The sequence below is a fragment of the Mirounga angustirostris genome, unplaced genomic scaffold (assembly GCF_029215605.1).
Source record: "Mirounga angustirostris isolate CCGP_5_RB_7025 unplaced genomic scaffold, mMirAng1.0.hap1 SCAF_6, whole genome shotgun sequence".
NCBI classification, from domain to species: domain Eukaryota; kingdom Metazoa; phylum Chordata; class Mammalia; order Carnivora; family Phocidae; genus Mirounga; species Mirounga angustirostris.
This window is the reverse complement of record NW_026991714.1, coordinates 82,070,765-82,090,288: the sequence shown is the minus strand read 5'-3', so window position 1 is coordinate 82,090,288 and position 19,524 is coordinate 82,070,765. Positions and strand designations below refer to the sequence as shown.

The 19,524-nt window shown below is 41.9% G+C and overlaps 1 protein-coding gene across 6 annotated transcripts in view; it reads left to right on the top strand.

Moving 5' to 3' along the window:
- The first annotated feature begins 64 nt into the window (after positions 1-64).
- Positions 65-19,524, top strand: part of TBCE (tubulin folding cofactor E) — a 96,593-nt gene continuing 77,133 nt past the window's right edge. For 4 of the 6 annotated variants that reach the window (XM_064594609.1, XM_064594607.1, XM_064594612.1 and 1 more), the window contains exon 1: positions 65-189. In XM_064594609.1, coding sequence (XP_064450679.1) covers positions 107-189 — 83 coding nt within the window. In that variant the 5' untranslated portion in view covers positions 65-106. Of the gene's footprint in view, positions 190-16,237; positions 16,348-16,377; positions 16,722-19,524 lie in introns of those variants that run through there. The other 2 variants (XM_064594610.1, XM_064594611.1) reach the window with 2 other exon arrangements.

The window sequence follows — 19,524 nt, the reverse complement described above, 5'->3', positions numbered from 1 at the left end:
GAGCAGTTCCCCATTCGTCTACCCCAGTTTCAAGCCAGTGACTCCTTGGGACCAGTTTCTGTAGCGAGCTGGCCCAGAGACCACTGGACCTCCTCTTTCTTCCTAAATGTTGCTACTTAGAATATCTCAGTCTCTTCTTGGAAACTCCCTCACTGAAGTCTTCCATGAAAGAGCTGACCATGATACTCAGTAAGTGCACTGGTCTTTTTTCTTACCCCCTTCCTTTTTTTCTTCTTCCTGCCCAGCAAATTCAGCTCTTTAACCAAGGAGTCTCCACCTAATGAAATTTATATGCTAGCCCAAATTCATTCATTTTTCCTTGTAATTTGTGATCCAAAAACTGATTAATATCTGGGTACAGCAATGGCTTTCCATTTGTGAAGAAACAAGGGTATATGGAAAAAGTATTTTAGGAAGGAGCCTTAATTTAAGCCTTTTTATATTTTCCTATTGGTTAGTAGTAAAAATCATAAAAGAGCTGTTTGCTCACCCGAAGTACAAAAGCAGGGGGAAATGTTCTTTTCCTTGCCACCCAGGTCACTACTTCCCCTTGAAGGCAATTGGTGCTTGAATAGAAAGGGAAGTAGGTATCTTTAATCTCTGTGATTAAAGGAACGAGAAGTGTTAACCTGAGAGCTAGTGCCTGGCTGAAAAGTAGTCAAAGGCTATGCTATCAGGCACTAATTAGCTTTATAGTGCTTTAACCCTGACTCTCTATCCCTTTTGTGTACTTTCCACCACCAAGCCCCTGGAGCCATCTGGCAACAAGAGGTAGGAGAAAAGAAAAGAAAAACCCTGATTCCTTCATTTACAAGTGTTGCTTACCTCTCAAAATGAAACTGTGTTTTTCAGAAACATTGCATTTTGCTTGTTTGGTTCCATTATAATATGTTATATCAGATTTAATCACTATGTACTTACATGAGAAAATCTCACTGAAGCCTTCAGCCGAAATTGTTGAAGAGTTGGGTACTACATTTACTAGCTTTTAAAATAGTTTGAATCTTCCATTTTAATTGACATAAGGGAAACTTAAAATCATGGGTATTTATGCTGCATTATGGAAACTTGAACTCTGTGTTTATGACTCCATTACTTAAAAACATAAAGATTATTCAAAAAAGATCTGATGCTAACTACATAGACAAAATATTTACCTTTAAGATGAAGACTGTTTAAATTGATTATTCCTTACCTAATCAAATTAATCTTGGCCTGGTGCTATTCATGATTCTTTTGTCATTTGTATCTGGTCTTTGTCAATGACAGAAATGCTTGACCTTGAAATGGGGACTTAAAAAAGAGTCATTTTATCCATTAAGTAATCAAAAATCTATTCTTTTCACTTGAACTATAATCACAGTTGTCAATACAGAAGAAAAACAATGTAAGAGTAGTTTAAATCTAATAAAATATATTAATTTATCTACTTAGGTTTAAGCTACAGTATTTTTTTTTTCTGCTTAAAGGAATGTCTTGGAACCAAAGTAAGTTGGATTTTGTCATGTAGAAGACCTGTAATTTTAAAACATTTTCACATTTTCTAGTCTATGGAGGTTCAAAAAATAAATTGATTTTTTTCCTTGCCAAAGCCAAAAGAATGAAGGCTAAATTATGTTGCCATAAATCACTTTCGGCAAGATTTTAAATCCGTCAGCTCTTCTCTATTCTACTCTATTCCACTCTGTTAACTTCTAACTTGACTTCCTTCCTTTCCTGACCTATGCCCTACAGTCATTCACTAAAGGCGGCCTTTCAAGAGCTTTCTCAGATCACTTTCCTCAGGCCTTTCTCATCCTGCCAACTCCCAATCTTGGATGCTTCCAACCACCCCCATCTTTGTTCTCCCAACTTGTACTGCCGGGGAGCGTTTCCAGAACTGCTGTTAGAACCATTGCAGGTTAACATGTTAAGGCCTCAATAAGCCCTTTATCTAATCCTGATGGAGTTTTCACATTTATCAATCTAATGTCCCCTGCTTCTTTTCCACTCTTTTCCCAGTTAGTGGAAACTCTGCAAACTTTCCTCCTCCCTACTTCTTAGGTCTGTCTTCAAATTGTCTGCCTTTCATCTCAAGAAAAGTTGTTTGTCCTCATGCCATTAGGCCAAGGAAGCCCTCCTGCTCGTTTCCCTCCCTTTCTGCCTCTTGAGGGCCTATATCAGTCCCCTGCCATATACAAGTTTTATCCATTGGCTCTTTTTTTAATCAGTGTATTCAGAGGAAGGAAAAGGGGAAGGAAATGTACATAGAAGAAGTACCTATTGGGTACCAGATAATTTGTTTTTTTCTTCAAGCATTTGCTGAGCAGAGCCAGGAACTTGAATACAGGTCAAAGCACGTTGTTCTGTACAGCCAGCCTCCCATTCTATGTGCACACTTAAATGTGTTTAAAAGTTTGGAAAGCACTTGTCTATTATAATAACATACATTCCAACCAAAGCGGTCTTTACAAAGCATAAATCTGATTGTCATTCCCGTGTCTTACATTCTTTTTGGTTTGTTTGGGCTTTTTGGATTTTTTAAATCTATTTTAGAGAGAGAGCACACGAGCAGGGAGGAGCAGAGGGGGAGTGAAGGGGAGAAAGAATCTGAAGCCAACTCCATGCTGTGCTCTGACAGAGCCCGATGCTGGGTTGATTCCACTCCCTCTGAAATCATGACCTAAACCGGAACCAAGAGCCAGATATCAGCTGAGCCGCCAGGCACCCCTCTGACATTCTCTTTGAATCCTCAGTACTGCCACCTATAAATCCCTTGGCATCACATATAAGGCTTTCCAAAATCTGATCTCCAACCCACCGTAACTAACGATATTTCCTAACACTTCACTCTCCCCACACAGCTTATGCTCTGCCATTAAATAGTACTCATCATTGCTGAGACTATTTTCATTTAATTTTTTTAGAATATTTCCTGAATGCCTATGTGCTAGATCTACGCTAGGCTTTGGAGATTTAAGAGTGATACACTATTCCTTCCTGTAATGGAGACTAGTAAGTAAATAGCCAATTATTAAATAGCATTTTTAGTGCTGGAATTGGGGCCCCTAATTACTTTTTTACTTGTCTCCCATTGCATTGGAAACTCATTAAGGGCAAGGACTGTGACTTATTCACCCTTGTATTCCTAGAAGCACTTAATAAATATTTATAATGAATAAATCTACTTGAAACTAATCTCCCACCTCTCAAGGTTTCCATTAAAAAAAGTGTGTGAAAAGATAACATAAACTTCAAATGTTAACTTTTGTGTTAATGTGGTTCTACCTCTAACTTTCTCAGATGATTCTTACTCAATGTTCTGTTCGCTTCTGAAAGGATTCTTAGACTGCTTACTGTTTTGTCTGTGATTACTATTTTATCCAAAGACTGACCTCAAATTCAGGTCCTGTTACTGCCTACTCATTTGAGCTTTCCATCATCACCTTGAAATAACGTATTTAAAACCAACCTATACTTCCCTTCGATCCCTCTACCAATCCAAACAATGGAATGAAACCACTTCAACCCCTGCCTTTTCTATCACCGTCTTTATGCTTCAAGTGATCCAGGAGTAATTTATTTACCCTCATCACCTCTATCCAGTCGTCCCAAGTCCTATAGGTTCGTCCTTTTTTTTTTTTAAGATTTTACTGTCAGAGGGGCGCCTGGGTGGCTCGGTCGTTAAGCGTCTGCCTTCGGCTCAGGTCATGGTCCCAGGGTCCTGGGATCAAGCCCCGCATCGGGCTCCCTGCTCCGCAGGAAGCCTGCTTCTCCCTCTCCCACTCCCCCTGCTTGTGTTCCTCTCTTGCTGTGTCTCTCTCTGTCAAATAAATGAATAAAATCTTTAAAAAAAAAAAAAAAAGATTTTATTGTCGGAGAGAAAGCACAAGCAGGGAGAGCTGCAGGCAGAGGGAGAAGCACGTTCCCCACTGAGCAAGGAGCCCAGTGCGGGACTCGGTCCCAGGGCCCTGGGATCATGACCTGAGCCAAAGGCAGATGCTTAACTGACTGAACCACCCAGGCATTGAGATCGTCCTTTTTTTAAAGATTTTATTTGAGATAGAGCGAGAGTGAGAGAGCACAAGCAGGGGGAGGGGGAGAAGGAGAGGGAGAAGGAGTCTCTCCACTGAGCCAGAGAGCCCGACTTGGGAGTCATTCCCAGGGCTCGGGGATCATGACCTGAGCTGAAGGCAGATGTTTAATCAACTGAGCCACCCAGGCACCCGGATTTGTCCTTTGAGATGTCTCTTATCTGACCCTTACTTTGCAATTTCCCTGTCATTAGAACAGGTTTTGTTGCCATACATATAAGGCTGATATTTGGTGGTTAGAATACAGAAAAAGACTCATTATAAAGGATCCCACAATAATGTGAATTCAGATATAACGCAATTGGCGTTCGGCTCCTCAAACCGTCCCCCCCTCCAGCTGGCTACTACAGACTTCCTCTGGTTATTCCATTAATCTTGTAGTAATGCAACCTCACATTTTATGTGATTGAATATACTGGACCTTAATGAGTGGTATGGCTTATTTTTACTATATACTAGCTAATAAAATATATAGTAGTGCAATAAGCAATAATGTTAGTAATGTAAGTTTCAGTATTAACCCATGAGTTCAAGTTAATTGTGTAGGATGTTTTATGACCATTAATTAATGGGCATCTTTTCACAGAGATGTCTGGAAGACACTTGTAGCACTAGCTGTTATATTTTGTGCGTTCTTTTTTTTTTTTTTTTTAAGATTTTATTTATTTGTCAGAGGGAGTGAGCATGACCAGGGGGAATGGCAGAGGCAGAGGGAGAAGTAGGCTCCCCGCTGAGCAGGGAGCCTGATGCAGGACTCAATTCCAGGACCCTGAGATCATGACCTGAGCCGACGCTTAACCAACTGAGCCACCCAAGGGTCCCTCTTTTTTTTTTTTTTTTTAAAGATTTTATTTATTTATTTATTTTGGGGAGAGGAGAGGGAGAATCCCAAACAGACTCCATGCTGAGCACGGAGCCCAACAAGAGGCTCAATCCCACGACCCTGAGATCATTACCTGAGCCCAAACCAAGAGTCAGACACTCAACTGACTGAGTCACCCAGGTGCCCCTATGTGCATTTTTTTTTTAAGATTTTTTTTTTAAATTTATTTATTTGAGAGAGAGAGAATGAGAGAGAGCAAGCACATGAGAAGGAGACTCCCTGCCGAGCAGGGAGCCCGATGCGGGACTCGATCCAGGGACTCCAGGATCATGACCTGAGCCGAAGGCAGTAGCTTAACCAACTGAGCCACCCAGCGCCCCCCTATGTGCATTCTTTATAAAGCACTGTATACTTTAGAAGAATGACCAATTGATTATCCTTGAATTATATTTGTTACTGTACATAGAGAAAGAAAACTATATGTGAAGATCTGAGAATTGGTTTAATGAATAATAGAAGATATTTAATGGTAAGCTACAAAGTAATTTGTAAATCTTACCAAAACTTGTAAAGTCACTTAACAGAAATTTTAAAATGTGAATTAACACTTGAAAAGTAAAAAAAGATTTAGTTGTAATAAATGATATTCTAACTCATGTCAATGTTCTCACAAGAAAGAAATGATTTATTAAAGCTGACAGATTGAAGCACCTGGCCGGCTCAGTTGGTAGAGCTTGTGACTCTTGATCTCAGAGTCATGAGTTTGAGACCCATGTTGGGTGTAGAGATTACTTCAAAAACAAAATTTTAAAACTAAAAAAGAAAAGCAGACATATTAAGTCAACCATAAAGAATTGGACATATAAAACTAAGTAAAGGAAACTGAAAATGAAGCAGGTTATTTAAACCAATAATGTTATGTTCCACTCTAGGGATAATTTATGTAAATAATTTTTTTTCATTCTTTTTCACACGGTGGCAACTTACTGTAACAATCTCTGAAACCACCTTGTGCTTTCTTGTTTTTCTCTTCCTATAGCTTGGAGATCAGCCTACCTTAAGAACCAAAGGGAATTTACTGAAGGGATCACCAGGTTCAGGTTCAGGACAAATAACCAAGATAGAACAAGAGTCGGAAAATAACTGTAACAGCAAGTACTATTTAGCCTTTTGGTCAGAGTCTGCTGCCAGATGAGGGGACTCCCAACAGTTTTTTCCACTCAAGAATCTCCATGGAGGGGTGCCTGGGTAGCTCAGTCAGTTAAGTGTCCAACTCTTGATCTCAGCTTAGGTTTGGAAATCACAGTCATGAGTTCAAGCCCGCCATTGGGCTCCACGCTGGGTGTGGAGCCTATTTAAACAGAAAAAAGAGAGGAGAGGGGAGGGGAGAAAGGGAAGGAGAAAAGGAAGCGGAGGGGAGGAAAAGGAAGGGGAGGGGAGGGAAGGGATAAAGGGAAGGAAAGGGAAGACTCTTCCTAGAAGCAGAATCCAGCTGGCCAAGATTAGGTCACATATTACCCTTTGGTTGTAGCAGTAAGAGAAGGACATAGCAACCTCCCGGGACCCTTTGGCTTCTGTATGGGAAGACAGGACACTGTGGCTATATACAACTGTGGAGTGGTAATTTGCCAAAAGGAAACAGATGGGATTAGGAAGAATTAGGGTGGCCGAGTGTTGCCATGGCTGTGTGCAATCGCTACAATTCCATCCCTGTGTCTACCTCCCTCCTCAGAGACACTTCTGACAGGACCTCCACTGGCCTTGCCCAGCACTTAGCCAGGGAGAGCAACGAACAGGTGTTTGTCATCTGTAACCTTCAAAGCACAGTCACTTCCATTACTTGTGGAAAGAGGATTGAGGAAATGGAGGCTTTTCCGGAAAAGTTCTAGCAGAGTGACAGAAGTGAAGATTTGTAAGTCATGTACAATAGATATGTCAATAAATGGATTGAATTTCAAAACAAGAAAAACAAAGGCCTTCCCTAGAGGATCTTATGCCTTGTTTTACATAGCTACATAAGGGTATAACAAAAGAACCTAGGTCTGCAGGGGTGCCTGCGTGGCTCAGTCATTAAGCGTCTGCCTTCAGCTCAGGTCATGATCCCAGGGTCCTGGGATCGAGCCCCGCATCGAGCCCCGCATCAGGCTCCCTGCTCCGCGGGAAGCCTGCTTCTCCCTCTCCCACTCCCCCTACTTGTGTTCCCTCTCTCGCTGTGTCTCTCTCTGTCAAATAAATAAATAAAATCTCTTTAAAAAAAAAAAAAGAACCTAGGTCATCAGTAGAAGGGGGCGCCTGGGTGGCTCAGTTGGTTAAGCGTCTGCCTTCGGCTCCGGTCATGATCCCAACTTCATTTCTTTTTAAGTCTGAATAATAGTCCATTGCATGGGTGGACCATATTTGTTTATGCATTTGTGAGTTGACAGGCATTTGGGTGGTTCCTACTTTTTGGCTATTATCAATAATGTCACTACAAACATTTGCATATAAGTTTTTGTGTGGGTGTATTTTTTTCATTTCTTTTGGGTAATGTTATGGACTGAGTGGTCATGTTCCCCCAAAACTCATTCTGAAGCCTCAACCTCCAATATTTCTATATTTGGAGATAGGGCCTTTATGAAAGCAATTATGTTTAAATGAGGTCATAAGGGTAGGGACCTGATCCAACAGGATTAGTGTCCTTATAAGAAGAGACAAGAGAGAGCTATTTTTTCTGTCTATCATGTGAGGACACAGTAAGGAGAGCCATCTGCAAGCCAGGAACCAAATTGGCTGGCACCTTAACCTTGGACTTGAGCCTCCAGTACTGTGGGAAAATAAACTTCTGTTGTTTAAGCCACTCAGTCTGTGGTATTTTGTTATAGCAGCTCAAGCCAACAGTGACAGGTAAATCCTAGATGGCTGAGTCATATGGTGATCTTGCTTTACATTTTGAGTAGGGAATATATACTTAAGATATGCCCCCTCAGGTGTACAACATGTATATAAAAATATATTTATTTATTATAGCAGTACATATAATAGAAAAAAGTGACAAATGTCCATCAATATAGATGGATTAAATCACAGTCTGTGATTGAGTGCAGCAAAACTATCTATATACTGGGTGCCTGGGTGGCTCAGTTGATTAAGCATCTGCCTTCAGCTCAGATCAGGATCCCAGGGTCCTGGGATTGAGTCCTGCGTCAGGCTCCCTGCTCAGTGGGGAGTCTGCTTCTCCCTCTGCCCCTCCTCCCATTCATTCTCTCAATCTCTCTCTCTCTCTCTCAGATAAATCCAAGAAAAAAAAAACTATATACTATAAGGATATATCGATATAGATATTTACAGATACAGTTATTAGCAAAATATTTTGTAACAATAGAAAAGTTTTATTGATCCATATCATTTCCAGCTATTAATGGCAAATAGAGTTATAATGAAATATTATAAATAATTATGTTACCATAATAAGCATAAAATTACTAAAGTTAATTAGCAAAACCCTGAAATACATAATGGGACTTAATACTTTTGTTTAAGAATTAGACCATAACTGGGCGCCTGGGTGGCTCAATCAGTTAAGCGTCTGCCTTTGGCTCAGGTCATGATCCCAGGGTCCTGGGATCGAGTCCCGCATCGGGCTCCTTGCTCAGTGGGGAGCCTGCTTCTCCCTCTGCCTGCCGCTCCCCCTGCTTCTGCTCTCTCTTGCTCTCTCTCTCTGACAAATAAATAAAATCTTAAAAAAAAAAAGAATTAGACTGTAACTTACAGCTTATATTCAAGAATTCCAATTTTTTTTTAAAACTTTAATGTCTGTGTAGCACACAATGAAGAAAAGATGAGTTGGTTTCATTGGATCAAATGGAGAAATAAATAAGCCGATGAAAGGTCAATAGTACCTTCCATCAAATTTCATACTAAAATTATTTGCTTTGCTTTCTGGTAATTGAATTTGATAATATCCAACCATTTTACTAAGCAAAATACTTTTTTGAGATATTTGTGTTCTTCTTCCTCTATTTTTTTCCATCCTTAGTTCCAGAAAAGTACCCAGGCCACTTTGTGCTTTCTTGTCTCAGGGAAGTATTAAAATTATCAGACTAAAATAAATTTCTTGCAAGATACTTCCTTTTCTGAATGAATTTTCCTAAAACCTGAGCCCATGGAGAGGATCAGGCTAGGTATCCTGGAGGAGGGGCACAGAATAAAAGGAGCAGTGACTTTAAGGGCAAAGAGAAAAGAAAGGAGAGGAGAGATTCTGGGAAGGGAGCAAAAGCCAGAAGTTCCCAAGATTGTTGCTAGTGTTCCAGGGGATGAGCAAGATTTTAGAGAGGATGGACCGGACATCCTCGCTCCCTTCCATATGAATTTTTTCGAGGACACAAACATTCAGTCCACAAACCCAAAAGAAATGAAAAAGCATATCCAGGGCACCTGGGTGGCTCAGTCGGCTAAATGTCCGACTCTTGATTTTGGCTCAGGTTGTGATCTCAGGGTTGTGAAACTGAGCCCCTCGTCAGGCTCTGCACTCAGCGCAGAGTCTGCTTGTCTCTCCCATCTCTCTATCTCTAAAATAAATAAAATCTTAAAAAAAAAGAAAAAACATATCCATGCAAAACCTTGTACACAAATGTTCATAGCAGCATTCCCATGGCAAGGAAGCAGAAATGTTCTGGACTTTGAAGGATCTTTATTAGCTTTAACAATAAACCTGTGCATGGTGTCTATGAAGCCTAGAGATGAGATGACCTCAGGTACCTCCTAAATCTAAAAGCTGGTAAAGTGGTCCCAAGTCTGACTGAGATTAAATTTTCTGCAGGCCCTACAAGGTGGAGGAAGAATATTCATCCTCTTCAAGGAGCACCTGGGTGGCTCAGTCGGCTGGGCATCTGACTCTTGATTTCAGCTGGGGTCATGACTCAGGGTCTTGGAATTGAGCCCTGCATCAGGCTCCCCACTCAGTGGGGAGTCTGCTTGTCTCCCTCTCTCTCTGCCTCTTCCCCTGCTTGCAATTTCTCTCTCTCAAATAAATCTTTAAAAAAAAAAAATACTCATCCTCTTCAAGATGCTAGACTGAGGGCGCCTGGGTGGCTCAGTTGGTTAAGCGACTGCCATCGGCTCAGGTCATGATCCTGGAGTCCCGGGATCGAGTCCCGCATCGGGCTCCCTGCTCTGCAGGGAGTCTGCTTCTCCCTCTGACCCTGTTCTCTCTCATTCTCTCTCTCAAATAAATAAATAAAATCTTTAAAAAAAAAAAAAAAGATGCTAGACTGAGTACAATGTTGATTCTTTCTCCCTTTTGGGAGAATACTAAAAGGAAAGTAAAAGAATAAAAAGGCTAAAATATCAAAATAACATTGAGAATGGGCTCTGCTAGTGCATGAGAAATTTCAAAAAAAATTTCAGGTGCACCTGGGTGGCTCAGTTGTTTAAGTGTCTGCCTTCTGCTCTGGTTATGATCCCAGAGTCCTGGGATCAAGCCCCACCCACATCAGGCTTCCTGCTCAGCGGGAAGCCTGTTTCTCCCTCTCCCTCTACCCCTTGTCCTCCGCTTGTGCTCTGTCTCTCACTTTCTCTCTCTCAAATAAATAAATAAAATCTTAAGAAAAATTTCTGGAACACAGAAAGCAGATGACTGATGAAAGCGGTGTGGATAAAGCCATAGCTAAAAATATGTAGAGAAGAGGTTGGGGCTGACATAGGATCCAACAGGCTCAGTAGAACCAAATGTATAGGCAGAATAATGCCCCCACCAAAGATGTCCATGTCCTCATCCCCAGAACTGTAAATATGGTAGGTTATATGGCAAAGGGGAGTTAAGGTTGCAGATGAAATTAAGGTTGCTAATCAGATGACCTTAAAATACGGAGATTATCCTGAATTGCCCAAATGGACCAAAGTAATACAAGGATTTTTCCAAGTGGACAAGGGAGGCAGACAGGGAGAGTGAAAGAAGATGTGAGGATGGAAACGAGGTCAGAGTGGTGTGATATGGAAAGGACTCAACACACCATTTCTGACCGTGAAGATGGATGAAGGGGACTGTGAGCCATGGAATACAGGTGGCTTCTAGAAACCAGAAAAGGCAAGGAATGGATTCTTGCCTGGAGCCTCCAGATAGGAACACAGCCCCACTGACACCTTGATTTTAGCCCAGTGAGAAGTGTTGGACTTCTACAGAACTGTAATATAATAAATTTATGTTGTTTTAAGCCACTAAGATTGTGGTAATCTGTTAGAGCAGTGATAGAAAATGAACTGGAACAGTGCTGTACTTGTCAACACAGAGGTTTGAAGGGATAAATATGGATGAAAACAGAAATTAATTGATGGGCTGCAAATAACAGGATGTATTCCTCCCACTACCTCTTTCTTGTACCCCAGTGAGGAAGCTAAATCATCACTGCCAGGTATATATCCCTAAGCAGAAAAGTAAGACATCTTCTCTAGAGAGCTAGGAGTGAGTTTCTGGGGAGAATTTGGGTAACTGGCAAAGATGTTGGTGTCAAAGAGCTACACTCTTCTATTTGGCATATGAGAGCCTTCCTGGAGCATGGCAGTTCCCTTCCCTCTCACATGACAATGAGACTTACCATCAAGCAGCCTTACCCACAGAAGTCGAGCTCCTTCTAGCTCCCATTTAGAATTTCTACTGCCTCATTTTGTGATATAAATGGACAACCAGGAACTCCCACATTTATAGAGCACCTGCAGTTTAACAGAGAAAGACCAAGGTAAAAAAAAAAAAAAAAAGGCAACAACAAAACAAGAAAAATATAGAAAAAATTTAATTTAAGGGAACAGAGAAAACCTTAAAATAAGACAAACCATAATCAAAAAATATCATTGGAGAGATTTGAGATGATATTGAATTGAATCTATGACATGTTTTTTTATCTACCCAGCAATCATTCCTTGCTTTTTCCTTGTGGAAATAACTCTGATATTTTCTCCATGTTTCATGGTCCTATGCTTCGGGGGTGGGGGGGCAGAAGTCTCTCTTTCTCCGAGAGACCTTCAACTGATTGAACAAGGCCCACCCATACTAAGGAGGGCAATCTGCTTTACCTGAAGTCTACTGATGTAACTGTTAATCTCATCTAAAACACTCCTTCACAGCCACATTTAGACTAGTGTTTGACCAAATATCTGGGTGCCATGACCTAGCCTAAGTTGACACAATCAATCTTCACAACCAGTATAATACAGGGGAAAGTTGCCATGTCAGAAAGTGCCAGAAGTTCATAAGAAGAAGACCAGCAGGAATGCCACTGTGGAACATCTCCCTGGAAGGCTGACACTTCCTTGCAATGGGGGTAGGAGGAGGAACAACCTTGAAGAAGATTGTAAAATGTTACAATGAGAGAATTCGCTTTTGAGTTTTGTTTTCTATTTTATTTTTTTTTAAAGATTTTATTTTTAAGTGATTTCTACACCCAACATGGGGCTGAAACTCACGACCCCGAGATCAAGAGTTGCATACTCTACTGACTGAGCCAGCCAGGCACCCCGGATTTTGTTTTCTTATATAAATCTTTCTCAGAATGTGCTTATTCATAGCCTGAACTGTCATGATGTCTAAATAGATACTAATGAAATCAAATAGGTCTCCCAAAATTGAGTGGGCTTACCTGAACTTGATCTTCTTTCAAGTTATCCCACAACTCCAAATGGCTTCTGTACTAAAATAGTTGTCATGCCCCCAATAACAAAACCAAGAAAGTAGATGTAGACACTGAGAAAGTATGCAGCACAAGAAGAACAAAAAGGCAAAGACAGATAACCAAGGAGGGAGCAATCAAAGGAGTAAGGAACTCAGGAAGGAAGAAGAGACCAGCTAATTGAAAAGAAAGGGGGTTCTTAATCTGGGATCCATGGACTCATTGGGGCCTATTAATGGGCTTGAAAGGATTAATTAACTCTCTGAAATTATAGGCAAAATTCATATATATATATATATGAATGGATATACATATATATGGATAGCTTTCATTAGATTTCCAAAGTGATTCATAATTCCCTGTCAAAAAAAGAAGAGAAAGAAAGAGAAGGGGAAGAAGAAGAGGAAGAAGAGGGAGAAGGAGGAGGAGAAGGAGGAGGGGAAGAAGAGGAAGAAAGAACCAGTGGAATTGGTATATCTGGTTTCTAGGAGTAAACCATTACAGTGTAATGCAGCAGAGATATCCAATAGGATGTCTGAAAAATGTTCATCAAATGTGGCAGTTAGATCTATTCTTTGAAGAGTCATTTAGCCTTATTCCCTAAACTTCCTTTCCACTTCAACTCATGCTAGTCTGGCTTCTGAGTCCAAAACTACCAAAACTGCTCTTGTCAAGGACACTGGCATTTATCTTGCAAAATCTAGTGAGTAGTTCTCTCTTTTCATCTTCCTTAATTTCTCCAGCTAAAATCCCAGTCTACAGGGTGCCTGGGTGGCTCAGATGGTTAAACGTCTGCCTTCAGCTCATGTCATGATCTCCAGGTCCTGGGATGGAGCCCCATGTTGGGCTCCTGGCTCAGCGGGGAGTCTGCTTCTCCCTCTCACTCTGCTTGCCTCTCTCCCTGCTTGTTCTCTCTCTGTCTCTCTCTCAAATGAATAAATAGAATCTTAAAATAATAACAATTAAAAAAAATAAACCCCCAGTCTTCAAGTTTTGCTCCTACCTTTCTGGTTTAAGCCACCATTTTCTTTTCAAAAAATTTTTCTTTTTTAATTAGGCTCCATGCCCCATCTTGGGCCTTGAACTCATGACCCTGAAATTGAGAATCACATGCTCTACCCACTGAGCCAGCCAGGCACCCCTAAACCACCATTTTTGTGTGTGTGTGCTGTATATGAAATGACTGTAATAGTTCATAACTGACCTCTCTACTTACCATCTTCCCTTTTAACTCACCCTCTCCCCTGCCTCCCATCCCTGTTAACTTGTAGCACTAGAAAGATTTTTTTTTTTTTTTAAAGATCTTATTGGACAGAGAAAGAGAGCACAAGCAGGAAGAGTGGCAGGCAGAAGGAGAGAGAGAAGCAGGCTCCCCACTGAGCAGGGAGCCCGACCTGGGGCTCAATCCCAGGACTCCGAGATCATGACATGAGCCAAAGGTAGCCGCTTAACCCACTGAGCTACCCAGGTGCCCCTAGAAAGATCTTTAAAAGTTGTAAGTCAGTATTTTCCACTTAGGGATCTTCATATTTGCTCTTACTTAGGCCTGTGGTGCTCTTCTTCCAGTTTTTCTTTTAAGATTTATTTATTTTTGAGAGAGAGAGAGAACCTGAGTGCTTGCGCTCAAGTGTGGGGGAGGGGCACAGGGAGAGAATCTTCAAGCAGAATCCGCCCCCTGTCAGCGAGAAAGCTGACGCAGGGCTCAATCCCACGACCCATGAGATCATGACCTGAGCCGAAACTCAAGAGTCTGATGCTCAACTGACTGAGCCACCCAGGGACCTCTCACCTTTTTTTTTTGTTCTACTTATTTATTTATTTTTAACTTTGCTGGATCCTTCTTATCTTAAAGCTATCAGTTCAAATACCATCTCTCTCTCTCTCTCTTTTTTTTTAATTTGAAAGAGAGAGAGAGAGCACAAGCTGGAGGGCGGGGGAGGCAGAGGGAGAGGGAGAAGCAGGCTTCCCACAGAGCAGGGAGCCTGATGGGGGACTCGATCCCAGGACCCTGGGATCATGACCTGAGCCGAAGGCAGACGCTTAACCAACTGAGCCACCCAGGCACCCCAGTTCAAATACAATCTTGAAAGTTATCTTCCCTTTACCTTCCTAAAGTTGGTTACATCTTATTATAGCACTCTCTATTTCCTTTATTGCACTTAGCACAATCTGAAATTATTTGTTTTATTTATGTATCATCTGCCTCATGCCGTTAGAATATAAATGTCCCAGGACTGGAACACTGCATCTCTTTCTCACTGCTAGATCTCCAATGCCTGAAAAACAGTATTTGGTGCAGAGCTGGCACTCGCTAAATATTTACTCAAGGCACCAATGATGAGACTCAAAAGGGATTCCATTGCAAATATTCAGTATTTTAAGTTTGAGCTTTTTTCTATAATGTTTTAAATACAACTTTTATTTTTATTTATTTAATTTATTTTTAAAGATTTTATTCACCTATTTGAGAGAGAGAGAGCAAGCAGGGGGGAGGAGCCGAGGGAGAGGGACAAGCAGACTCGTCGCTGAGCATGAAGCCTGACTCAGGGCTCGATCCCACAACCCCTAGACCACGACCCTAGCCGAAATCAAGAGTCGGATGCTCAACTGACTGAGCCACCCAGGCGTCCCTTAAATACGACTTTTACAACAAAGGGTGAGAATTAATCCTATCAATCTATGCTGTAGAGAAATCAAGGGATAGGGGGACTGAAGAATCACCTTGGTGATTTGAAGTCACTGGTGAAGCCAGAAGGCCAGGCTGAAAGGGATAAAATTGAGAAGGAGGTGAGGAATGAGAGGCAGGAGGTATACACCTATTTGAGGGAAAGATCACAGGTATTGTGTGCTTTAATCACCATTGCTAAAAGTTTGTGTCATCTCATTTGATCCTCACAACAAACCAGTTGATCCATTGAGCTAGTTACATAGGAGAATACTGAGGCTTAGAAAGTAACATGCCTATGGAATTTGCTCTATTATTGTATTTACTTTCATTCTGCCTTATGTTTTAGCTAGTTAATTATTATTTTTAGCTTTTGAGGCATCAACACTTTTTTCTTTTTTCTTTCTTTATTTAAAGATTTTATTTGACAGAGAGAGACACAGCGAGAGAGGGAACACAAGCAGGGGGAGTGGGAGAGGGAGAAGCCAGGGAGCCCAATGTGGGGCTCAATCCCAGAACCCTGGGACCATGACCTGAGCCGAAGGCAGACAATTAACCGACTGAGCCACCCAGGCGCCCCTATTTTTTTTTTTAAGTTTTTTTTTTTTTTTTTTTAATTTACTTGAGAGAGAACATGAATGAGAGAACACAGAGGGAGAAGCAGACTCCCCGCTGAGCAGGGAGCCCGATGCGGGACTCGATCCTGGGACTCCAGGATCATGACCCCAGCCGCCGAAGGCGGACCCTCAGCCCACCGAGCCACCCAGGCGCCCCTCGACACTATTTTATTCTCTGTGACTACACGCTTCCTGCGTGGTAGACTCTGCATAAACATGGTACTGAAAAACAAACTAGATCATGCACGTTCATTGGGTTGTTCTGACATCCTGAGTTTGCGGGAATCAGCTATGCAGGACAGAGGCGGAGAACCGGCCCAGATTTGGGTGGATGAACCTAACATCTATCCACTCCCAAGACCCTTGCCTATTACGTTCAGGCCTGAGCTCCAGCGTCCGCAGCTCACGCCGCGGAGGCGGGACTTCCTGTCTCCCTACAGAAACACTTCCGGCCAAAGCCGGAACCTTCGCTGCGGACCGGCGCGTGCGAGGGTCGCTGCTCCGACCACCCGGGCTAGCCGCGGGGCAGGTGAGCTTCGGAGGGGCTGAGGGCCTGCGGGAGCCAAGCGTTGGTGGCTGGCCTGTGGCGGGGGCATCACCCTGCAGTGCTTCGGTCCTTCTGTCCTCTCCTAGAAACTTCTCAGGTTGTCAGAGTTGGGCGTTGCCCGCTCCCTGCCGCCGCGACCAGACCCAGACTCGCAGGCTGGAAGGGAGTCCGGGCGGGCGGGGGCCCCAGCTCGGGCCGCGGGCGAGGGAGCGGGAGCCGCAGCGCCGCCCAGCGCTTTGCGTAGAAGCCTTGTTGGCGTGTCACTTTGGAAGAGGGGAACTGCTCAGGTTATAGAAACGGCCCTGAAGTTCCAAATCACTTAACATCTGTGACGAAGGAGAAATAACGTGAAGTAGGTGCGGAACTTTGAACATTTTGAAATAGTTCAGTTACCACCAGCTGGGGATTGGTCTAAGTTGTGGGTGGGTCCATACGAGGGTGTGACATCCCTGTCCTCGAAGGAACAACAGTCTCGGGAATTGTTGGGAAGACGGGGTTCACAAATGCTAAAGTGTTAAAATAAAGAGGAGATTAAGAGAGCCGACTTCTCGTCCGTCTCTGTCTCAACGTTCCCCATCATTTTACTTTTAATCTTTCTCTATGCTTTTATAAACAGCATATCGCTGGGGATTTTTAAAAATCCAAGTCGACAGGCTCTGCCTTTTGACTGGCAGGTTTTTGTACTTATTCATTGTCATTATTGAGGTATTTATTCAGGCCCAAACTTTTGGAGTCATCTATGACTCATCTCTTTCACACCACACATGTAATCCATCAGCAAATCCTGTGCCCTTCGCTTTCAGAATCTGTCCAGACTCCCAAGCCTTTCTCACCACTTCCACTAGTCCAGTTTACAGCTTGTCTCTCACCTGGATTACTGCTGTAGCCACCTGACTAGTCTGCTTTTTCTTCTTAGTCTCTTCATCACAGCATCTAAAGTGACCCTCCTTAAAAAAAGAAAAAAAAAATTATTGCCCTCCTTTCAAAAAATCCTGCAGGGACTACCCATTGCACTCAGTAAAAGCCGAAGTTGGTAGAGTGGTCCCCGAGGTCCTGTATGATCCCCTCCTGTTTTACCTCTGATCTCCTCTCTTGCTACTGCTCCTCTTTTCTCTATTTTGTGGCCTCCTCAAGCACATCCCAGCCTCAGGATATTTGCAGTTGGGGGTTCCTTTGCCTGGAATGCTCTCCCCCCATCTGTGTACATGGTTTAATCCCTTAACTCCCTCATATTTTTTGGAATATTAGCTTCTCAGTGAGGTCTTCCCCCACATAGCCTTCCCTTACATCTCCATTGCACTCATTGTCATTGTGCTTACCATCATTTGACATGCCATGTGGTTTATTCGTTTGTCTCATTTACTGTGTTTCCCCCACGAGGATAGAAGCTTCCTGAGAGCAGATATTTTTGTATGTTTTGTTAACTGCTGTATTCCTCGTGCCTAAAACAGTATCTGGCTTTGGGTAGATTTTCCATAATATAACTGTTGAATGAGTGGATTTGGACTTTTTCTACCATCTTACACTTGGTACTTTCTGTGTTGTTTTTTTTTTCTCCTTTCTTGCCTTTTTTTGGATTGAGGTTTGATCTTGTTTATTTTCTCTTTTCATTTTTTCTTTTCTACTTTGGAAGATCTGTTACTCTATGTACTCTGTTTCTGTACTTATAGGGCTAACTTTTTAATTTTAATTTTTAATTTAGTTATGCATACTTAATTGAATCTAATTCAATCTTAAGTGAATCTTAACCCTGCAGCACAATATTGTTTTTACCTTTTACTGATTTCATTTTATTTCTTTATTTATTTTTAAAGATTTTATTTATTTATTTGACAGAGAGAGAACACAGGTAGGCAGAGCGGCAGGCAGAGGGAGGGGGAGAAGCAGGCTCCCCACTGAGCAGGGAGCCCAACATGGGGCTCGATCCCAGGACCCTGGAATCATTGACCTGAGCTGAAGGCAGACGCTTAACCAACTGAGCCACCCAGGCGCCCCCCTTTTACTGATTTTAAACAGGCTTCTTGGATCATCTCAGTACTTAATTATTTTTGTAAGGTGTAAATGTTCAACAATAAAACTAGAGTTGTTACTATTTTCTGGTGGTTTTGATTTTTTCTTTTTGATTGATTCATTTTTTTTTTTAAGATTTTATTTATTTGAGAGAGAACACGAGTGGGGGGTGGGAGGGGGCAGGAAGGTCAGAGGGAGAGAGAGAAGCAGGCTCCCCCCTGAGTAGGGGCTCAACCCAGGATCCTGAGATCACGACCTGAGCCCAAGGCAGCCACTTAACCAACTGAGCCATCCAGGTGCCCCTTCTGTTTGATTTATTAAAGTCAGTTTATCATACACTTTAATAGAATATTTGTTGTATACTTAGCACTTCAGAGTTTGTTTTTTAAAAAGTGTATGATACTTTTCCTACTTTAGCATTTTGCTGGGAAATATGCAAGAGAGTCCACTAGAAAACAATATGTCAGACAGTAAGTGTGCAATGAATATAACCCAGAGAGTGAAACTAATAATACACTATATGTTAACTAACTTGAATTTAAATTAAAAACAAACAAACTATGGCCCAGAGAGTAAATAGGGTCTACCGGAAAGGAGAAACATCATGGTTTGCCAATTATTAGGAGTGGCTGGGATAAATTTGTGGAGGAGTGGTTTGGAGAGATTTGCTGGTATTTAGAAGTGTGTAGAGAAAGGGCACAAAGTTATTGATTAATTTTATTCTCATACAGTTTTGTCATAAAAATCGTGGGTTTGGTGTAGATTTTAGTCATTGGTGTTTTAGAGAGAAGGAGTGCCTTTGGCCTCTTAGGAAATGCTTAAAACTTTTTGGAGGACCTACTTAAATATGAGACGATTCAGTATGGGAAGGCTAAGGATCTACTGTGAGGTTGTAGTACAACTTGGAGACGGGCTTTGACATTTAGCATAAAAAGACAGAAAGACATTATAGTAAGTGAAATAAGCCAGTCACAAAGACAAATACTGTTTGATTCCACTTATATGAGATACCTCAAGTAGTCAAGTTCATAAAAACAAGGTCGGGGCTGGGGAGAAAGGGTTATGGGAGTTGTTGAATGGGTATAGAATTTCAATTTGGCTGGATGAGAAGGTTTTGGTGATTGGTTGCACAACAATGTGAATATGCCT